Source organism: Engystomops pustulosus, chromosome 9 (assembly GCF_040894005.1).
Source record: "Engystomops pustulosus chromosome 9, aEngPut4.maternal, whole genome shotgun sequence".
NCBI classification, from domain to species: Eukaryota; Metazoa; Chordata; class Amphibia; order Anura; family Leptodactylidae; genus Engystomops; species Engystomops pustulosus.
In genome coordinates this window covers 41,601,490-41,616,215 of record NC_092419.1, presented here as the reverse complement: position 1 = coordinate 41,616,215, position 14,726 = coordinate 41,601,490, and the positions used below count along the sequence as shown (strand labels likewise).

Below are 14,726 nucleotides of genomic sequence, written 5' to 3'. Positions count from 1 at the left end.
AATAATAGGTTAAGTCATCAGCAGAAGATTGAAGGGGGTTTGGCACTTTGGGACCTGAAGAGTAAGCTCCATTCTTTATATAGTGGTCATTCCAGGCAACTGCAGATCAGTTCCCAGTCATTACACAGAGAACGGCGCTTCGAGCTCTACTCTTTGTGATGACTTCGGTACCAGAAGCTGATATATCTTAAGCCCTAGTGCAAGATCACCTACCAGGTGCCATTTTTTTTCTCGTCTGCACCTTTAGGTAGAAGAGCCTTTAGCCCCATAGTCAGGGTTTGACTATGTTCTATTTATAGTACTGGAATCTTCTGTTTTGGCTCTTGGTTCTTGGGCCTCCTCTGGTACAAGGTCCCAATAGGATTTGCCAAGTGTATCCTCCCCTACATCCATGCCCCAAATATTTTATGGTGGATACAAATCAAGAGATGAATACATTTCATTTACATATTCAGAATCGTTTTCTTTTTTACAAGTTTTGTTTTAAGCTAAAGTTTTGTCTTTGAAAGAAAAGGAAGGCAACAGAATGATCCATGCTGGGGTTAAGCTCTGAGCTGGAAGACGTGTATTTTATGATGCCTTGTTTGTTTTCCACCTCTCAGCAACAGGCCATTTCCTGGTTGAGCTAAAACTCTGTGACGTTCTGGTCTCAGCCCACACAGCACATCTTTGTCATGCTCGACGTCAGCAGGAGGAAAACAGGACTCTACATCGGCTCTGTCTGGAATATCCTAGTCCTTTTCAGTACTGATTTTACTGTTCTTGTTAACACTTAACCCTACAACTCCAATTCCTCACTCTAAATCCAATGAAAACCGGTTGCTTCTGGCTGCATTTAGCTTTCAGTGGGTTTTCTCTATTCAATGGAAATGTACCAATCATTGTATAAATGTAAAAAATATGCAAATTCTTAATAAGCTTTTGATATCAATTCCTCAAAATGTACTCAGTAGTGGGGGAGATCTATCAGAAGTGTTTGAGAGCAAAACTGTTCTAGTTACTGATGGTAACCAATCAGAGTTTAGCTTTCATTTTATAAACTGCTGTAGGAAAATTAAAGCTGAGCTCTGATTGGTTACCATGAGCAACTACAACAATTTTAAACTCAAACACTTCTGATAAATCTCCCCCAGTGTTTCCAAGATCTCTGCCTATTGTCAGTTTGGGTTATAAAATGCGAGTAAACACTAGTTCAGTGGAGTGACCTTACGATTTTTTTTTTATTACTTAAAAAAATTGCAAGTTTTAAATCTTTACACAGTATTGGTCCTAAGTTTAAGCCTGAAAAAAAATTATCTTGCCAAAAAAGGCAAGATAATCATTTGATAAATGTCCCCTATGAGTGTAAATATTGTGCGGTCAACTCAACATGTTTCTAAGATACTTTGGGACAATTTCCTAATAGACCCTGTGTCAGACAGGCCCACCAGACTACAGGAGGATAGTGTCTCTCTAATAAAACAGGGTCTCAAAAGGTCCAACAACTTCATTTACACCCTCTCTACATTAGGGTTTACTTCTGACAATTCTCTAAATGTTTTAGAGAATGACAATGGAATTTTATCTGAAGAAACCCATCATGACCAATACAAAATGGATGGTATCAGCACTGTGGCAATCAGTTGATTGGTGGAAGTGTTTGGTAGAAAAACATATCCTAAAGAAAGGTCATTAATATATATTATAAACACCTTTTAGGTCAATCTGAGAAAGAAATCTTACCAATTGTATCAGACTGAGATCCTTAAATCTTCTGAATACCAATAAGATGGCCATTGGTAGCACATTCAGGTCAACACTCAACAGGTATCTTCCTTACCCATGTCTATAATCATGCACATAGAGTTTAAAGGAGATACCAGACAAGGAAGTAGTCCTTTTTTGAAATGGAAAAAGGATCAGACACAACTCAATGTTCCTAGTCTATGTTTGCACTGACAGCAGTGTTGTACTGGTCCACCAAAGGATCCTTTTGTGGGCCAAGGCTCAAACCTTAAACTGGATCCCAGAGATATAGCAGAAGACAACCGAATTTGGAAGCTGCTGAGGTCCATTTCCTTTGGGATTTTAAAAATATTCTGTGGGGGCCCAAAATTTATCTTACAACTCAAAACAAACCCGATAGGACATTGACTGAACAGGATACATTTGGGGTCCATTGAGTTTTCCCTTTATACATAGAAATTGCATAGCATCTTAATGCTAATGCTTGCCAAAACATCTAAAAGTTTATAAAGAAACCACGCACCTAGGGGTCAAACATACTCCGGAGTTTGTATAACATAGGATTCTTAGCTATTTCACTTGTGGAAAGTTGAACATTTTGTCTAATGTTGCTTTAACAGGATTAAATACAGCTTGTTTATGCATCTCTAAGTGTTTTTCCACAAGAGCAGCTTTGTAATGCATCATCAACCTGAAAAAGGTTAATGTTCCACACAGTCAAAGTGCACAGGAACAAGTTCTTGAGTAGCTTTCAGCTCACTATAGCCGTATCTCAAATAATCAGATGCAGAACTGTAGTCAGGCAGGGAAAAGCAGAGCACAAAGAGTTAAATAGCGAGAACTGGAAGATGTGCTTTGCATTTGTAAAAGTATTCAAGTCAATAATGATATCAAGGATAAGAGTATAACAAGCTATGAATGACACTTCTAAATATAAAGCTTCGACACAGGTTTTCCAGGATTCTTAATAAGTTACTATATCTATATTAAAAGAATAAGCAATGTCTGCTGGATGCCACCCAGTGCCACCATTATGGGTCAATGTGTGAAGTGGTTGGCAGAGAATATGACCGTTCCTTGTGGTTGAATCTGATAATCTATGACCACATATGTTTGCTGGTATCCTGCTAGAAGGGGAAAGAACTCATCTCATGCACCACCTCTTTACAACCTTTCAGCAGGAACGCCATGCGTTGCCATATTTAGGATTGCACTAAATAGAAAATGTGATATCTATGTAACATTTTGGCTGCTAGGTGACTGTTCAGACCAAGGTAAGTAAATGGAAATGTATTGTAACCCACTTGTTGTGACCATGATTTCTAGACTTCTAGCAGTGCTGAATTATATCAATAATAAGTACAAGAAGTAAGAGTTCTCCTTACGGAGACTTTGCCAATTAAAACCGTCGTGTAGGTGCATGGAGACATTGATGTACCGCTAGGGGATTCTGGGAAATATGTTTTCCAGGATGGGGCAAGGAAAACAATGCCTCTTTTTGCTACTTTGAAAGCCCCCACTTAACACCAAGCAGGACTTTAATAATAATAAGCTTTATTTATATAGTGTAATCATATTCTGTACCGCTTTGCAAATCATAGGGGACATATACAAATAAAAAAAGACATTACATAATACAAACAGTCATATGGAACAATAGGAGTGAGGGCCCCAAGTCATTTTACGGGGCCTGCCTTTAAAGGTAGCAAAAAGAGACACATTCTGGTAAGTAATTGCATATTTCCAAATACAAGTACAACATCTTTCAGCTCTCTGAGAAGACTAGACTAGACTATCCAGGGATCATCTGTAAAGAGTTAAGTTATTATAAACATTATCATTCCTTTGCACAAACTGCTTAAATAAGGAAGAAAGGAAGGGAAAAAGAAGGACACAAACCTATTTCTTCAATAAAGTAGATTACAAAGTTTACTATTATCCTCTGCACTTTTGATTTATAAAATGTAGATTCTGTTTCATAATAACAAACTCCCAACATTTACCAGACGTTGACTCACTGTTCTACATGGATGATTGGACATGAAAAGGGTCTGTGTAGATGGACATTGGGACTCAAACATAATCACTTCTGTAGGCCCAAGAAACACTCAGACATTGTCTATGGCACAGCTGGATATTTATTACAATTGTATCCAGTGGTCTTTTTATGAACTCTATGATGAATTCCATCTTGCTAACAAGACAGACAGAAGCTCATTGTTGTGTTAGGTAGAAGCTCTATACACGATACATGATAGAAGTTATATGCACAGAGAAGGGGAAATTATGAGTTACGGCAGCTAGTACTCCTCACCATAGAATGGAATGGATTGCAAATTACACAGAGAGCCGGACGACACCATCTTCCAGCCACTAATATATAGTAGAAAATTATCAAGATTAAGATTTTGATGTTGAGCAAAGATTAAAAAAAGCCTTTAAGAGATTGCCAGAAATTGATTCCGCAGCCATGTGGACAAATATAAATGTAGAGTATTCTGTTATCTATATAATTGTTATATAAGGATCTTCCTTAGAAGATACAAGAGTAATTCTTAAAGTACACGCCATGTACAGGTCACGGTCCCCAATTGTGGATATAGTATTACCCAGGCTTTATACGGCTTATATAGTCACCAGTAGACAAGTTCATGTCTTCCCCTACCAGAACTATAGAAAATTATACAGTGCCTGGAAAAATGAGGGAATCTGCCAAGGAGACGACTCTTTTTTAAGCAAAAAGCTGATTAGCTGTTCTTGCTGGCAAAAAGCAGCTGGGCAGTCCGACAGGTTCAAGGCCAATACGAGTCCCCTTTCATGGAGGCACCATATGTTAAAACTCTCACATCAGCAGCTTTGCTCTTTGATAATCTCACTCCAGAGAAGTAGAGAAAGGAAGGATGTGAATTGTACTGAGAACAGGGGGAGGGAGCTGTTTAGCGTTGCTTCTGCATAAAATACACTGCAGACACCCCGTGCTAATCCCTGGCTGTAGACTGAGTGCAAAACCTACAGCTACACTGTACATCAATATTCTCATTAAATTACACTCATAGTAATCTTCATTATGATTGCATGGGTTATTACATTTCTACAAGTTGCTATAAATGGCAACAAAAAAAGTACAAAATCAACTCAGAAAACTGGTACGTCTTTCTCGGACAAAGGATTTATTACGTCTTTTAGACAATTTTTGAGCTCTACCAATAAGTTCTCACCATCTCAAGCAACACTGTAACTACATTGCTAAATTATTATTCACCCACAAGTATTTTTTTAGGATTTGCACATCAATCTCATGTTTGAGACATTTGTCTTTTTGACAGTAAGTGCGAAAACCTCATTGACAGGGGCCTAACTTGGAGGCTTCTACATGGGGTCCACCTTCCTACTTGAAAAAAAATATGCATATTTGTCTACTCACACATGCGAGTTACACATTTATACACTCATGTGCACACATATAGAGCATATACACACATACAGTGCCCTATACAAAAGTACATCACACCATAGACCGTATACACATACAGTATTTACACATCACATATATGTTCTATACATACTATGGTGTACAAGGAGCAGCATAATATGTATATAACATCCTCCATTATCTAGTGTGTCAGGTCGGATGACAGGGCCCCCTAATACTGTGGGCCCAATAACAACTGCTAACATTGTCGTTACGCCCCTGCTTATGGACATGGCAATATTATGGGTCTGTATAGCCTTCACATTTTACAAAACTGGGGTAGATCGTCCTTTGACATTTATGGGACCCCATTGTCCCCCCATTGGCATCCCCTATCAGCTGATATATGGTGGCATCATTTGGCTATTCATACAGTCCCTCGTGCTTGCTCATGAGTATGCCGCGCACATTCTGCTATGTTCCTAATGCCAAATAGTAGTTTTTTAATATCACTATTAGCTCATAAAAGTATAGTAATGATAGTGGTACAACCTCTAATGATAGTGGTTCAATTGCAAGGGACACCACTAGTCACTGCAGGAGAAGTGTAGCATTACATGGCTTTCTGTGTACTGGGATTGGGAGCCACACATACAGATCAGCTCTACCTTCTGGCCATATGCCCTAATAGAGTTGATGGACAGTGCTTGTCCCTGAGGAAATCATCATTTACCCAAATGACGCTAGGAATCCTGGATAAACTGCCCCACATTTACACATGGACAGAGGCTTGTACACAGGGATTGCTCCTTTTCATTATATACATTATATCTAGAATTACCAAGTAGAGATGTAAATCTATATCACATACAACATTCCCTTGTACTTGTAGCTACTGATATGAACACAGTGAAATACTGTAAAGGTCACCATTATGGGTAAAAAGTTATCACAACTAATATGCACTAAACTAATATGTAGCCAGCGAGGCTGCAGTGGCACCTCCCTGCATTCTCAATAGAAGTCTTATGTAACGGATATGGAGATTTGCCATGAAAAGGACACACGAAGGCAACATGACCACAGCAACAGGAAACTGGTAGGGAAATAAGCCTATTTATGGCAAGAGCCTATCCTATGCGGTTGCTCATGTCTCAACAGCTTAGTGTTTAACTCTTTTCTATCTGTGACTGAGCATGACCTCACTGGGCTGTGCAACAGTTAATGCATCCGTTTATCGAGCAACAAAGTGAAAATGTCAAATCGTTTTTTCTTACTTTTCTTAAGTTCAATTTGTTTCTAAAACATTTCACTTTGTAGTTATGCTGCCAAACAATACAAGCCTTTTATACATATCACTGCAAAACTTGAGACGTCTCCGTCGAAAACCTTAAGTGCAGTCGTGCCAGCCGTCATGCGTCTTTCTCAGAAAAATCTAGGATTCGTAACAAGTTGTCAAAAAGGGAAGAAATAAGGTATTTTCTGGTGATTTTTTTTGAAGCACGCTGTGCATTGTTTATAAAGGGCGCCACTTTTTCTTCTGTCTCACAACTTCTCAGAATGAATAAGTTCCTGAGCTCTCTCTCTCCGTTTCTGAGAAACATGTTTTTCCCGAGCACTTCTGTTTCACTTCTTATGCCGTTTTCTAAGTAAAGAACACACACACTCACACAGTCGGATGTCATTCCCCTCAACTACCCCTCCTCGCCTTCACAATTTCTCATGCAAATCCAGATTCTTAGCTGGTGCCTTGACTGATGCAGACACAGGGAGGAGGGCAGAATTATGGGAAGGAATCTCAAAAGACTTCTCCAGTGTCATGGAAACAAAGATGATCGCAGCTTACATTTAAATAGGAATATATACAAACATTTGAGCTCATTCGAGAGGGGGCAAGCGATATTAATTAGCCTTTAGCCAAGTTAAAACTTCAGAGGGAAATGCAAGGGTAAGGGGCGTGACTAAGGGTTAACTCGAGAAATTCTGCTAACTGCTGACTAAAACAGTTCCTAACTTAACATCAAACCAAACGCAGCGTCATCATGTCTGGTCCACAGAGGGTAAGATCTTCAGAATTGTGAAACAGGTCTGCTCTAATCCGTATAATGTCACCCGACTTTGTAAACAGGAGTATTATTTCAGCGTTTGTCTTCTACAGCTCCTCCCTTCTGTCTTGTAGGACAACTCGAGGAGACTGGAATAGCCTTAATCTACTGAAAACAAAGTCAAGCTTAGGTTTTGCCCACTAGTACTATAAGGGCATCTATGTAACAGAGATATGATACCTGAATTCTTGTATCATTGAAGAAAAAAATATGAGAAAGACAGAGATTTGGTTTGACATCAATAAAATTGCTATTTTCAAAGTATATGTAACTTTGTGCAAATATTTGCTATAACTTATCTAGATCCTTAATTATACAGACTTTTACTCTAAGCTGCACTTATGGGACCATCAACGTGATAAAAAAGTGAACGCCAAGTAAAATGAGTCCTCTAGGATTCTTTTACTTAAAGATCAAAACTGATGGAAGGGGGCAACCTACAGAACATCTCCACATTTGCTTTTGTGTTGTAATATCAATATAAAGGTGTATTGGATCCCAGAGAGGAATTCACAGCTTGTGCTCCCCGCCCACCCTCAAAACCAAATTTTAATCTGGGCCTTCGAGAAAAAAAATTGTACTTCTGTGATGGACCCATCTGACCTTGAAGAAGGACATTTATTTCCATATGGCAACCCTCTTAATCTGGATCATCAGTACAATCCCATCATAGACTTATTTAGTGAACAATATTACATCCAATAACCAGTCCCCTAAAGTGCATAACCAGGCCAAAAAGCATTTACTCAGTCCGAAGAGTCCCAAGGTTCATCACACTTCTTGACCATAAGCTACGTAAGGAGGTGTACAAAATCATGAAATATTGAATCAATACATCATGTATTTTTTTTGTGTAAGCCCATCTCCCCTTGGGAACTTGTTGCCTCTATTTTGTGCATGCCCTTAATGATATGGTAAGTAATTGGGAAAGGTTCCCTTCAAAACTACTCCTTAGTATGGCCTTGGTAACACTTCAACAGACCTACATTAGGCCAACTAGTTATGTACCATAACAAAAAGTAGTGGCATTTGGCCCATGTGCAAAATTGTTTAGGATGGAATATTGGGAGGCTGGTAAATGAAGAGAGAGAGAGAGAGAGAGAGAGAGAGAGAGAGATCAACAGTACATCGTTTACCAGAGTTAAAAAGACAACCAACTTTGTCTATTATTCCATATATTTATTCAGGCTGATCATCCTATACCCCAACCAATCCAAAAAGAGAATGTGTTTCATGCAATGTCCCATTGGGGTTCCTTCAAACCTTCAAAATAAATTATTCAGAGGACCTGCTTTTCAGCAAACTCTAGGAAATAAATTGGATACTCTTCTCTTGTACCTCCATGTGCAGTATTGGGCTAGAGCCTGGGCCCACCATTGAATCCTCTGGTGGGCCAGTCCAACACTGGTTTCATTTTATTTTTTTATTTTTTTTTTGTACAAGAGTTATCTACTGTACCGCATCTATTGAGCCATAGACTATAACTTACTTATATGTGAATAAAAATATGATATACAATGGAAATGAACAGAGTAAAGCATAAGTGACTGTATAAAATGGAGCTATTCGATTACATTACACAGATCACATAAACTAGTATCCTTTAACAGATTAAACCCCTGTATGCAAATGATTTTTTTATTGTTTCCCTTTGAAGGTTATCTAGATATAATCCCAGAGCTGTGACCATAAAGATCAATTTCCTCCTATTAAAGGGTATATCTGATAAGAGGAATAATTGTTTTTTTTTCTAATTTCCTGTTATAGAAGTGTATTATTAAATTGGGTCCCTAGACACTGATTTCAGGAATAAGGCGGTAGGGAGTGGGACAATGTAGACACATAATACATCCATAGGAATCTAGATGCATGTTTCTTCCTTACAAAAATGCAGCTTGTAAGGAAACAATGGCTTATATGCCGAATACAGAATAGCCTTCCACCAATGGAATAAGGTAAGTGATTTGGGGTTTTCCCACCGTAAAAATATCTTATTGATAATCTTATTGATATCGGAGTGCGAACCAGTATTTAACAGCAATGTTGGGAGTGTTGGACTGGCTCACCAAAGTACCAGAGGATCACTGTGGTTGGCCCAGACTCTAACCCAATATAAGAACCCATCAGAAGACAACCCAAGTTGGGTCTCATTCATAAGTGTTGATGAAGTTTGGGTCCTGTAAAAATTGATCTGGTGGGCTCAGTCCAACAATGACCTTGTTAAGGCAAATAGTGATCCTGCATTAGGGTGGAGGCGTACTGAGTAAAAAGCTACTGTATTCCATTTACATGCCCTATTAGGACCATATAAACTATAAGGTGCAGACACTCATGCTGAAGGACCTCATGATAGAACATAGATGGGATCCTATTACAGATTTTGCATTTGGAGGATTTAAGCTGTGCCTCTAATGACATCTGCTTTCAAGGAGTGTCCCATTAATGACAATTATCCACATTCAATAGATAAAGAAACATGTCTGATCACTGGGTTCCAACCACTGAGACCAAAAACAAACTATTAGGTGGGCCTGCAGGTCCCTTGAAGTTCCCCACATAGAAGTTGTTTTAGAATTAAATGAAGGGACATTTGCATCAGATCTGCAGTATAATTGCCAGATTCTTATGATCCCTGGGGGTCCCAGAAGCCAGACCCCAGACATTTTACTTATAAATGGGAAAAACCCTTCAAGCAGTTCACCAATAATTTCAACAAGCGAGCTCCAGACCTAGACCAAATAAGGTGTCAGTGTCTGTGGTGTGTATGCCCATTACCTATAAACATTTTTACATACCTGGGCACATTTACTTACCCTGTCCCCAGAGTTCACAAAAAGTGCATTGTCCGACTCCAATGCACCATGCCGCAATTCAGTAAGATCGTGCGCCCGATATCCTGCATGTGTTGCTTCCCCGCTCATGTCCGACAGAGTTCACCATCTTTTTAGTGGTGCATCTAAGTGCTTGGGCTTGCGACACAATTTAAAAGTTAAATCCCATGCTCAGTGCAAATCAGTGGGATTGTCCGTCGGCAATATTGTGTCGCATGGAAGCCAGCGCAGCTGTGCCACAAAAAGGGTTGCGTGCGCCACAATCCCAGCAACACACTTGTTAAATACCTGTGCAAGCCCCGAAAAAGGTGAACAGTCCGAAGAAAGTGAGCAACATGACCCTTAGTAAATGAGCCCCACTGTATTTTATAGGCAGAACCAGAATTCAATACAATGGGAAACCAGGAAGCATTGACATTGCACCGAAAACAAGATTACCATAATGTTTCCAGTCCTTCTTTCTACGTCAGGTATTAGGCAAAAAAAAAAAAAAATTAAAACAGTCATGGATTAAACTATCTAACACATATTAGCATTCTTCATTGTGGGTTTTTCAATAATAGGCCAATAAAACAAGAAATGGCTTTGTGATACCGTGTCAAAAGGTTATCAGCAATAAAGAGAAAGGAAAAAAAAACTGATCTTTTTTATTTCCATGACTGCCAGCCTATTTTCCATGGGAGTGTAAATAAGAATTGGCTCCGCTTTCCAGATATAGACAAGAGGGATTAGCTGCAGGATGCCACACTAACAAAAGCCAAGACTGTGATCCAAGGGCCTGGCACCGCTGGGACTTGGGGGTGGGAGGGGAAGCGGGTATGCTGTTACACACACACACACAAAACTTACTTGACCCTTCTTGAGAAACCAGCGAGGTCATTTCTACAAGAACTTTAATTGCACGGCTGGCACCAGACATTAGAAGTGACTTATCAACACTTTCTTCACTAATCTAACTAAACTTTCTTTGAAAAACATAATTCAGCACATCGACCCAAAAATCTCCTGCTGCCTCCCTTGACTTTCAACCAATAATTTTTTGGACTGTACTGGGTGCTGTAGTTCCGCATCATACTAGACTTCATGTCTCCGATCAGATTTATATTATTCTCTGATGATATAGAAACTGATTGATAAAGATCCATCATTTGATGGTCTGAAAGAGATCATGATGAACCCGTTTTCCTTTGGGATTCCAATATGGTGTCCGTAATTTTGTAAATGAAAAGGTTTGTTCAGAATTGCTATCTTAATTTTTATCCCATATTCACACGATGCGCCGCGTTGCATTTTTGACGCATTCCAAAGGCTTGAATTGTGATCACATGCTGGAGGTTACATTGCATTTCTACTGCATTTGCTTAAATGCAATGTAACCATGTCATCAAGGCTAAAGATTTTGGAATGTGTCAAAAGCACAGCAAAATAAGGCGGCGGCGGCATCACACTGTGTGAACACAGCCTTAGCGGAGCTAAACTGTTTTTCAGCAACGCATCAGGATTACTTGCAGTCCCATGTAAAATTACAAATTAACACACACCTTATGACAAACGATTATGTAACCCTGTAGTAGTGATTGAGTAATGAGACATTATACGTTCTGGCAAGTGACAAATCACAATAATATATTTACATCTACCGTAAATCTGTGACAATCAGAAAACTTCTAGTCACAAAGTAGAAGGGAATCTTTTAGGTATTGGAGTAAAGTTAATGTTTGCAGTGTTTGCAGTGTTTAACAAGATTATATAGATCAAAAAGGTAAAAACAGGTAGATTGGTATATGAATAGATTGTCAGCTCCTAGGACCAGCTGAAGGTGAGTCCACTTCTATGGACAATGTAGACGTTGCTGCAGGATTGAATTAACCAGAACCTATTACTCAGTCCTTAGCACAGTGAAAGGAAACGCTTATTAATACTGCATCACAACCTGCTGCCATGTGCGGGTATAATGTACACAATAGATTGACATGAACTGCCACTGACTTCTAGAGGACAGGCGACAAGGGAATCACAGCGTTAACCCTCTCCTATTTCCCCTGCAGCTCCTTCCTGTGCAGCGCTGAGCCGCATTGTACGCCGCGGCATCCCGGGGGTTAATCAATGAGTGGGTGGGGGAATATAAACCAGTTTTAAAAAACATGAGCCAGCTCCATGCTCCCACACTGTGTCTGGGAGGCTCGGAGGGTGTTTTCCTTGCAACAAAAATCTATTTCTCCTGGCTGCGCAATGTGCTGCAGAAACACCGACTATTAACACGTTCAATGCCAGAATCAATGCCCCATTAAAGGGATACTAAATGTAAAGCTGGTCCCTTCAATATTTTGCAGTAATCTATTGTTCCTCGTATGCTGTAGCGATACTGTCCAGAAAAATGTCTGCCTCTGTGATCAGTGTAGTTCCCAGAACCTTTATAGACATCATTAGAAGCATTAAGGACTCTCTGGGCTTCATTTGCTTCTGCACAGTATTATCTCCACCTGAAATCACATGTTAAGGCGCCGAGCAATGTTACTGGGGGATTTGTTCCGTATGACAAACTCAGCTCTGCTACGCTGCGCACACTCAGCGCTGTGCCATGCCTCTGTAGAAGGCACACAATGATCAGCAAGTAATCCCTGATAGCTCAGCACACAAACACACATTCACCCCCTGCTGGACATGAGCTCCAGCCTTGCCACTGGTTGACAATACAAGTCTGCAGGCAGGTGTCACTTTACCAAAGGAGAGGAGGCGGCGCATTTATCAAAGTCTTTAGCTTACAAAAGATAACAATAAGCGGCTATGGAGGGGTTTACCTGATGCATTAACACATGCTTCATTGATCCCACTCATGGCATGACATAGCAGACCCAAGCGAGAAAGCTGGGTCCACCACACACACACAGTACAATTAATAATATCATTGGAAGCGCACAGATCTGCACTGCAGTTAAAAAGCCTTGTGGTCTATTAATTCACGGTGACACGGCGATGACCTGTGACCTGCATAGAACAGCATCAAATGAAGTCATTCTGCTTATTACAGTGTAACGCCTGCTGCATGGAACACTCCCGGCCCATTCACCACACTTTGAATGAGAGACTTGGTACCACTGTACAAGCCCATATGTAGTCTGTGCGGTTTAACCCCTTGATTGCCAGGGGCGGAGGGGAGGGGGGGTGTTTGCTAAAACGCTAACCCATTGTAACACACTGACGCCTAACACCAAAATCATTAGGGCATAAGGCACATAAGGCAGAGACCCTTCTGTTTACACAAGGATATTCCAAGCTTTCGAGCCGGAGTTTATTGGCAAATTTTTAATCCTATTAGTCCCCTGTGCAGTCAGCGGTATTAATCTAGGATAATTCAGACATTATTGCTGTAACCCTGGAACTGTAAAATAAAACACGGCGGCTGGAGGAGGGTAAGACAGTATCAATAATAATCCAGGCACTGGGCAGCTGTCCTTGTTCTCTGCTCATACACATTATATAAGAGAATCTGGATGGCCGCTCTTACAATCTGATCAGTCACGGCTTTGACAATTGTTTAGTCTGGTAACACTCATTATATAATGACAAACCCTAGAATCGTGTCCTAGTCGTTCCCCATCATCATCATCATCATCACACTTTGCTGATGGATAGATACACCACTAGTAGATATATACTGCACTTTAGATTGACTGACAAGACACTTCACAGTCCAATTCAGAAGCCTGGGGTTGTCAGAGCGGATGATCGGATACAATGACACTTGGATCAGATACAATGACACTTTAGGGAGAGGTCTAGCTATAGGCACTGCATGTTACTTACTGGTATATAGGGCTCCATGCGTGGTGCTTCTGTGCGCTGGGAAACCAGCAGCATTTTGGACTGGAGATCCACCAGATATTACATCCACTTTGGTTTATTGGTAAAACCCCCAAAAATCAAAAGGTACAGTCAGGACGAGAGGAGATATTGCAGTGTCTATGTCAATGTATATATTTTCCTATTAGACTCCAGACAAAAGCATCCCAGTGAGGCAGTTGGCTAATGATTCACCCAGTGCCTGTCTCAGACTGCTCACTACATTTCCATCAGCCCACAGTTCTCACTTCAAGGAGGAGTCTCAGGGCTTTAAATTACTGATAGGACATTTACAACTGCTGTGTCACCAAGGGAGGAGGAGACAGCCTGGAGTCACTCAATCTTAAAGGGGAAACAAGCATTCACTTTACACTGCTCATTCCTGACAATTACATCCCAGTGTGGGAAAGTAATGGACAGGGAGCATTCGCAAGAGCGAGCCCTCCTCCTCCTCCTCCTCTTCTTCTTCTCCCCCTCCCCTGTTGTGTTCACATTTCAAGTATGTACAATCCTAATTACATTGTAGCAGCCGCACTAATTCTAATGATGGCAATGATAACAATACAATTATGTACACAATAGCCAAGTGAAGAGCTTACAGTAACGTTACTATAGGACGGTAATATTTAATTGCCGGCGTTATACATGCTTTATTATTAATATAGAAGGCTAAGAGAAGGCTTCTTAAGAGAATCACCTATGACAGGTCTTGTCTGAGTGGCTTATGAGTGTAGTGTTCGGAGTCAATGACACATAGAATGTGTTACATAAGGGGCTTTCATAGAGACACAACTTTTGAAACAGTACTTT

The 14,726-nt window shown here is 40.2% G+C and overlaps 1 protein-coding gene across 1 annotated transcript in view; it reads right to left on the bottom strand.

Annotated features, from left to right (window-relative positions):
• Positions 1–14,174, bottom strand: part of MAMLD1 (mastermind like domain containing 1) — a 136,763-nt gene extending 122,589 nt beyond the window's left edge. The window contains exon 1 of the mRNA XM_072125634.1: positions 13,881–14,174. Coding sequence (XP_071981735.1) covers positions 13,881–13,934 — 54 coding nt within the window. The 5' untranslated portion in view covers positions 13,935–14,174. The remainder of the gene's footprint in view (positions 1–13,880) is intronic.
• Positions 14,175–14,726: the final 552 nt, after the last annotated feature.